We start from the raw sequence: 8803 nt of genomic DNA, 5'->3' as shown, positions 1-8803 counted from the left end.
TAAATAGCTAAGATGATATTTTATTTTGAAATGGAATTTTATGAGCAGTCAAAAAGCAGGGTTAGAACTGCCACGTTGTCTTTTACTATCTGCAAGGTATCTTCCCACCACTAATCACTGACAGTTAATAACATACTGGGTAGAAAAATATATAGAAACAGAAAAAAACTCCAGAAACATCAGAAGCAATCAAAGTTAAAAATACACTTTGTGGGCTATTACCCAAAATCCTGTAAAAATGTAAGGATGGCACACAGTGATAAGATTACACTATCTTAAAAAAAAACAGAGCAAAATATGGCTTAGCACAACCACCAGCATATACTACAGTCTAAATTCAGCATCTTAGAGATTTTTCAGTTGCTTTCTTCCCTTTAATACAGAAAAACAAAATTGGAATACTGTGCCTCCCTCTCCCCTTCCCCGCATATTACACTGGCCCGATATATTTTTTTATTTCAGAGGAAGAATATAAGTTATCTTGCACTTTCTCATATGACATTACAGATGCATTCCTTGTCCTTTTATCGTTTCACCAAAACCAATATTTAAGCCATTTAGAAAAGATAAAAAAAAAAATACTAATTGATGTGTGTATAAATGGATCGAATTGTTTCATACGAGTCGAGTTCACTGAAAGAGCGAAAAAGAACAGCAAAGTCATGGTTAAATTCTGAAATGTCTTGAAGTGGGCCACTGCCCCTGGGATGACAGAAAATAGGACCCCCATTTTAGAAAGGGGCATGCCCCCAAATTTTTCCTTGCCTTAGGTCAAGTGATTTGGCCCTCCCATATTGATCCATCTATTTATCTATGCTTGAAATGGCTTTTCTGAAGGCAGTTCTTGTCTGCATGACTGACCGGCAGCGCTCCCGCTAGTGGGAGACGTTCCCTTTGTCCCTCTGTCTTCTGTTTTCTCTTCTGTGTAAAGATCCCTCCGGGAAGCTGAGAGGAAGACACGGTATAACATGCATATGAAATGCACACTGCCTTCCACAGGATTTCCCCTCCTAAATATGTACTTTCATACAGTGCTTTTTATTGGAGTTTTCAAGTATATTTGCTAGTTTCTCCTAGAAGGGAACACAAGAGACTTGGATGGTGCAGGAAAGTTAGATGCTGAATGTTGAATTAGATGAAAGGCAAGAACACACAGTCAGTTTCAGTAAAGAGGACAGAGAAGAGATGGAGTGTATGGCTTGTTACTTTCAAACAGAAACTGGGAAGTCTGGAGAGCAAATAAGAAATTCTTCATCTCACAGATCATCAGGAAGGTCATTGTTCTCCTTTTCTATCTAGTTAATCTCCATTCAAAGAAAAAAGCCCTGTCATTTCCACATAATATACTGAAAYGTAATTAAAATTAAAAGCATTCATTACTCTATAAAAAACATGTTAAATATGATTTTGATGGCTTTTAAAATTAGAATTAAAGGTGAAGTAAAGAAACACACCATTTAACTATTTATTCTTCAAAAGTAGGGTTTTTTTTTGGAAATTCCAACTGGAAAATAGCATGGAAATATCAACTATAGCTATTTAAAAAAATCACCATTGTTTTCCTCAAGAGACTTTAACTTCTAATTTAACTTCTTGTTTTTGTTTTTATCAGTCTTTTCTTTCTGTAGTCGCTTCCTCTCTGTTTCTAATAAAAGGTGAGAGTATTTAGGTTTTCTTCTAGATTTATAGGTTGTAAAGAGACTTCTTCAGTGCTTTATAGGAAGTGGCTTTAGTGCAAATAGAACAATACATACTGCTGACCGGCATGCTTTGCTCTCACTATCTTTCAGATAATTGTAGTAAAAATGTTGAAAATTTAATTAGTAGTTAATTTATGTTTATAAATTAAAGCTTGKGCTGAAGCTGCAGCATGAGCAGACAGATTTTCCAATTCTAAGCATTCAAAAATGACTGAAGATTGAAAAAGGAAAGTAAGGCAGAGCAATTCTTAAAAATGTGAACAATCCGACAGTATTTGCACTTCATTTTACAAGTGGCAGTCATTTTCTTATATACGCATTATTAAATGAAAATAAAGGAAAAGCTTTTCTAAGGCCAAAGGTGCAAAGAATTTGTAGTTTTGAAAGCAAATGCCATGAAGGCCACTCAAATTAGGCTCATTGTATTGTAAATCTTCAAGTGTAGAGACTCAAGCATGCAGTTCTGACATCAGGACTGGAGTTAATTTCCTTTCAAATTACTTCTGAAGAGAGAAAACATTTATGGAACTTCTTTGGCAAACATTTTTAGGTTAGTTTGACACAAACATCTATAAATATCTTGATTCAAAATCTTTCTTAAAGGTGAGTTTACACCTTTAAGGTACTTTTTTTTCAGCACTTGTTGAAATCAAGTTATCAAGGCTTGTTATCAACTGTATTTAAATATTTATCACTTAAAAACCTTAACAGATGCTAATGGTCTGTCAATGTAAAGTATGTTTAGCAATCTGACCGTTACATTCCAAGTATATGACCWGTATTGATTCAGTTTCATTGTAAAATAAGCAAGCTGGCAAGATACATGGTAAATTTCAACCTGTTTACAAAGGCTAAGCGAATCCTCCTTAAAAATTTGAGAGAGATGGTGTGGTACAGTATAGTTGCACAGTGCTTATGTCTACTGAATACACAAATCCAAACTTCATGGAGCAGGACCATCATGGATCTTACAATCTTTGATAATGGGGCCTTGGTCACAGTTTCCAGCAAAGGCCTAGCAGTCTGTATCACCAAAGTAATTAGTAAGGCCTAAATTGCAGGCCACTTTCCTTCACCATTCCTCAGGCCTTTGCTTTGTGGTGTCATAAGCTCTTATTACTTCAGACTGGGAAACGATTCCATTTTCATCTTGAGAGAACGCATAGCCATCTGCAGAGAGAAAGCAAAATGGAAATCAATTCAGGTTCCATTTCTTCACTCAACATTTTCAAGTTCTAATGAAAGCAACTTAGAAGGTCAATACAGCTCAATGAGCATCTTTTAAATTATAATAGGTAGAAAAGACATAGTATTTCTTACGTAATTTTGCAACTCTAAGAAATCAGAAGGAACTTAGTGCAGTACCTTAGGAAGGAACAGAATGCTGTCAAAAGGCAATGGCCATGGTCTGCTATGTTTACATTGTGATACAAGTATTGTCACATACATGGTTCAACCTCATAGACACAAATGAAACATAAGCATTCCATAAATTCCAAACAGAATTCCATAAATGTTTTCCTTTTCCTTTTTTTTAAAAAAAAAGGATTTAATTAAAACAACTTGATGATGCATAAAATTTGAAAAAACCCTACCAAATCCATATATAATTCAAAATAACTAATATATAATTCAAAATAACTAATTCATTAGCTAATATCTTTGTTACAGATAATGCTAACGTGAAAAAACAGTTATATCCAAAACTGCAGTAACAATGTATATATACACAAGTTATATATTCCAGACACATGTATTCTAGAGAAAGTCTTAAATAKCCTGTGACAAATAGTAGGATATTACTTAAAGATGTAATTTATATAATTCCTCTATTATAAACAAATGCAGTGAAAGGTTAAATCTTATTTCTATATTTTGAATGTATCTTTTTTTGTTATATCTCTGAACACTTACGAAGCAAGTTTTGCTGCAGAGAGTCAGAGCGATATAAGTTCACGTGGTTCTTCTTAAAAACATTCTTCAGTAGTTGGGCTCTTTCAGTTAAACTGGAAAGCAAGTGGATATTTGTGAACATGTATCAACTCGTTAGTTGCAGTATTCTTTTATCTTACTCTGTTAAGCAACAATTATTAAATGAAGCATCCCTTTTTTATTATTATATTTTAAATTATGCCTGAAATAATTATTACACAGATGATTAAATGCAGGTGAAATGGCAGATTTATGAGGCTGAAGTCTCCACTTTTATTTTATTTGTTTTTACTTGCTGCAGTACAGTCAAAACACCTGCTTGTCAGTGCACACCATCGCTTCAACACAAATAAATATGTAATACTGAAAATGTTTAAGCCTGACTCCTTTAGGAACAAGTGAAAGGAAGGTACTGGCTTTCTTTAAGTATGGTCTGATGAGGGCCAGGCAGAATTACAGACTTTCCTTTTCTTTCCCTTTAGAAAGGGCACTTTTTGCCCCTGCCTCTGCTGACACAGTTCCTAAAATGTATGGGAAAAGAAGATAGAGGGAAAATTGTGTACGTAACCATCAGCTRGGTGTGCTGAAACAGATCGCTTCCCAGAACAGTGTCCTAGCAAGGGGTACTCCCCAGGCACAACAAGAAGCCTTTTTTTTCCTCCAGATCATACTCAAATAAGGAACTGCTATCATTACGAAAGTTAGGTCATTTCAGCCCTTTTCCATTCCAAAGAAGTGCTGACTCATAGCACCATTTTGTTATCTATTTCTTATCCTCCAATGCGATCCAGGTGATTCTCCATTTCAGCCCAACTAGAAAAGAGCACACTAAACAGCTTTTAAGGTTTTTCAAACTTTTAAAACTTTAAAAGCTATTAAACTGTGGCATCAGSCAAATGGTTTCCTAGAGAGTATCTTTCTTACAGTTACAGTTTTCACAAATACTAAATAATTACTAGCTGCAATTGCCTTAGCTCAGAAAGTTTTAAAAATGAAATTCATAGCTCTGATGTATTAAAAATGTGCAAGGAATTATATTAAAAATAATTTATTGATCTAAATTAAATATTCATTAGGAATTAGAGCTCGTATTTCAGAAAAACACTACGCCGTCATTTAAACATTTCCAATGGTGGGGAAAGAGCCCCTTCCTAACTCAACTAATCTAAAAATGAATTATTTTTTAAATATCTTTTATTCTGAGTATGTAGTAATTTGATTTTGTTAATAGTTTAGCTGGATTGTTAAAACTACTTCTTGAGYAAGTATTAGTACTTACAAAAGAGCTCACATACACAGTAAGTTTTGACCAGTCAAATTACTTTTTAATAWTCTCATTGATTAGCTCTACAGGCTGCCTTCTCAGGTCATCTATCAAACTTTAACTGGTGGAAGGAATGGAACTAAATTGCTTCCTCTACTGGGTTAGTATTCAAATCATTAAATTAGACGTGCTCCTTCTTTTTTCAAAAGGAAAAAACCCTTATTTTTCAACTTATTACTTGTTTTTCCTACACAAAGCTGAATTATTAACTTAAACTGGGAATACTAATCACCTCCCCCTCTAGTTTATCCTCTAGTGATTAAAGCACCTTTTTTTTTTTTTGTTTTGTTTTAGGTTAGAGAAGAGAAATAAACCTACCATTCTCATATTCATCGAGGAATGCTAACTGCAAAACCTACAGTGGTGGATGAGTGGAGGAAACCTRCTCCCATGGCCATATTTTGAATGAAAAGATGGAATGAGACTTCCTCTTAAACAGGAAATTCCAGAAGAGGGTTCAGTAACATAAAACCAAAATTGAGATCTGAGCCAAAACTCTGAGCAATGGGGAGATCAGAGTATCGGTACACACCTTGCTCTAAATGTTTTTATTAACTACCTTATTATTTTCTTGGCTTTAAATATTTTTTTTTCTGCTAACTTTTCATCCAGGCTGCATATTAGTCTAAAGTTTTAGTTYAGAGCTAAAAACTTTTCAAGTGACAAGATAATTAAGAAGTTACATGCTTGGTGCTGTGCACATATGAACTTCTGGGGGTTTAGACAATGTAAGTACACCTTGGGAAAAATACAGACCTCCAGGAAAGGTCTATAGGGAGAACAAAGAAGTGGAAGACAGTTTAATATTGACAAAGATAATGGCTGTATCTCTTCCTCAGCACACCTGAGAAACCTTTCTTAACATACGTTGAGTTGAAATCTATGAAATTTTTGGTTTCTACAAAAAAAGGTGTTCTAATACAAAACAATCTGAACAAAAAATAATAGGTTTGTTCTATCTTTGTTTGGTACTATGATTAGTTTGCTTGTGTTCCTGAATAAAATATTCAGGCTGTCTAAAGACTAAGCATGAAAAATATGGTCTTAAGTTTGATGTGAATGCTCAGCATGCACTTTTGCTAATTTCTATGTTATAAAGTACCCAATGGGCACAGAACTGACAGCTGATACAGAAAGGACAAATAAAGCAGGAAATAAATCTTGAATAGTGATGATCAGAGCATCTAACCAACGGAAAAATCTTGACTTGTTATTTGTGAAAGTTAAGCCTCTCACTTTTTTTTTGTACTAATTTGAGGATAGGGGTGGGTAGCTGGAAAAAGTTTCTGAATTATCCTTCTCAGTATTCTACTCTTAATCAAATACTGCTTTACATTCTCTATGAGCATGCCTTTTAGGTTATTTTGGCATTTCATAAGAACAGGTACCTTTTTCTGCTACAACACAGGAAGATATTTCAAGAGGTATGCACACGAGAAGAACATTAGTTGGCTTTGAAGAACATACAAGAAATTTGCCAAAAAATCCATTTGTCTCATGTGAAAAGCACTACAATTCTAGAGTAGAAATGCCTTTTTTTTTTTTTTTTTTTTTTTGGTCATCACCTACAGGATTTTGTGAATGAAGAAAACGTGTAACTCATTTAATCTTTAAATTCCAAACATTTTCCAGAATGAATTTTGAAGGTGAAGGGCAGAGAGTTAATGAGAGTTCCTCCACAAAGATTTCATGGACCCAGTAAGTCTATGTTGGTGATCTTTGCCTATGAATGCCTTGATACGTGGAGAAGGCAGTACCTTTCCTAAATTTGTAGCAGCTATTTTAGTAAACATCTCAGGATCCTTAAAACACTGAAACCCTTGAAATTTTGCTGAGGCCATGTTACACTGCATCTGAACACCTYTGTGATAACAGTCATTGGGAAGAGGGATCTGAAGAAAGTGAAGCATTTCTAGGAAATGTCACTGAAGTTATCTGAGCTCTTACAGGGTTCACAATTACGTTTTGATATTCAGGGTATGAAGGAGCCTAAGGTCTGGACTTCAGGGCTTAAATTAAATTCACAAATTACATCAGATAAAAAATTATGATTTCTGAAAGAGAAGACAGGTACAGCGAACACTATCTCCTGAAGCTAAGGTGATAGTTAAGAGAAAACCTATGGTGATCAAAAGATGAATCAAAGAACATAAAGCTCTAATTTCAAAGTCGTCACTCATGAAGGGATAATAAGCACTAGATTAAGCCCACTGCAGTCTAGATGTCTAAAGAAGAAAAAAGATCAATGACTAGAGAGACCTTAAAGTGACTGGGTGAGAAAAACAGTTTTTAATRCTACTATGTACAAGTTTATGGAACAAGAGATGCAAAATATATCCAAGGGAGGGAGGCTTTCAGAGAAGATAAGCATTTGGCCTCTGTGAGCTTTGCAATACGAAGGGCATCGATAACAGTTTAGCTCATGGTTAAAGGTAGTCACTCTAGCAAGCACTCATTGGGTCTTGCAGTGATGAGTGAAGAGTGTCTGATGAAGGAAACATCATCAACTCTGGGTTTTTGCAGTACTTCAGTACAAAGCCACTGCTACAAAGGAGCACGTGSAGCCTAGTGGGAGACTCAGCATAAGTATGTGCTCTTATGGAGTTCACTGCACTAGACTAGGTGTCCCACTGGTGCCGAGGTGTGTCCCAGATCATGTAGTATCTCCACTGTTATTTGTCTGTGGTASCAGAGAAAATGTACTCCACTAGAGATTATGAAAAAAAGTTCTTGTAAAAGAACTCCTGGAAAAGAAATGGAAAAATGGCAATTTCATCCATCTGAAATGGTGGTCATCATCTTGGTATCCCAAGTATTTTGATTTCAATTTGGTAGGACCTAGCAAGTTGTTTCCCATAGAACTGGAGGAGAAGTACAGTAAGATTAGGAAGAAAAGAAACTTAATTATCTTTATGAAGAGTCGAAAGGAGCTGCCTGAAGTCGGACCTACAGTAAAGAGTTGCAGCTGTGCTGCTTTCCTGTGCATGCTTTCCTTCCACGCATGTTTTGATAGGAAAAACCACTACTTGGCTAAACAGCCCTTCCGCCTTTGTCTGGAAAATACTAGAACACCAGTAGTATACAAATATATATAAATATATATACTTAAATTTCACAAAAGAAAAGCTCTAACTCTTCCAAATGGTACTAAGAGATTGGAAGTAGAAAATGTTATACTCGCATCCACTGAATACCTCCTACGAATYCGTCCACAGCTAAAATGTCTGAAGTGTTTTATGTGTGAACTCCACACTAATTTTACACATGTAAAAATGTTCAGTTCTCAAATTTACCTTCTCCCTTCTCAAATTACCTGCCTGACACATGATGGAGCATGAACCAGGAGAATTTTTGTGGAATGYTGTTTAAATGTTATCAGCAAAACTTGAGARATATTGCYGTTTTCCTCTAAATTACCAAGTAGYAGTAATAATATAATAATAATAGTAATAATAATATTTCCTTTTTCTTAAATAGTATGCTTAGGTCCAAGTTGTAACTATAAGTGTGAATGATCAAGGTTTAAACTTATTTTGTCTTAACTGTTAACACAATTAAACGGACAGTATTGAAATCTACTACAACTTATTTCAACGTACAATAATCATTGATTACATAAGCCATAAGGCTAGAAGGCAACAAACCTGTTAAAACAGGTGATAAAAACATTGATAAAAACYACCTACAGCTAAGCATATAAAGAACCACACAGGCTGCGTGTAGCTGAAACCTCTTTATAAATACCCACAGTGAACACTTTTTGCTTGTATGTTTTTGAAAAATAACCTTTTGCCTTTGACACACATATGAAGCTGAAAACATTTAGCATTCTTATTATTAAAGACAA

General features: G+C 34.9%; 1 protein-coding gene across 4 annotated transcripts in view; it reads right to left on the bottom strand.

Annotated features, from left to right (window-relative positions):
• Positions 1-574: 574 nt before the first annotated feature.
• ATP8A1 (ATPase phospholipid transporting 8A1) overlaps positions 575-8803 on the bottom strand; it is an 85426-nt gene continuing 77197 nt past the window's right edge. For all 4 annotated transcript variants that reach the window (XM_026037582.1, XM_026037580.1, XM_026037579.1 and 1 more), the window contains 2 exons: positions 3615-3706; positions 575-2870 (listed from right to left, as the gene is read on the bottom strand). In XM_026037582.1, the coding sequence (XP_025893367.1) occupies positions 2773-2870; positions 3615-3706 (190 nt within the window). In that variant the 3' untranslated portion in view covers positions 575-2772. The remainder of the gene's footprint in view (positions 2871-3614; positions 3707-8803) is intronic.

This window comes from Nothoprocta perdicaria, unplaced genomic scaffold (assembly GCF_003342845.1).
Source record: "Nothoprocta perdicaria isolate Ctin4 unplaced genomic scaffold, notPer1 scaffold_2, whole genome shotgun sequence".
In the NCBI taxonomy this organism is placed as follows: domain Eukaryota; kingdom Metazoa; phylum Chordata; class Aves; order Tinamiformes; family Tinamidae; genus Nothoprocta; species Nothoprocta perdicaria.
The sequence above is the reverse complement of the archived record's forward strand: the minus strand, read 5'-3'. Positions and strand labels throughout refer to the sequence as shown.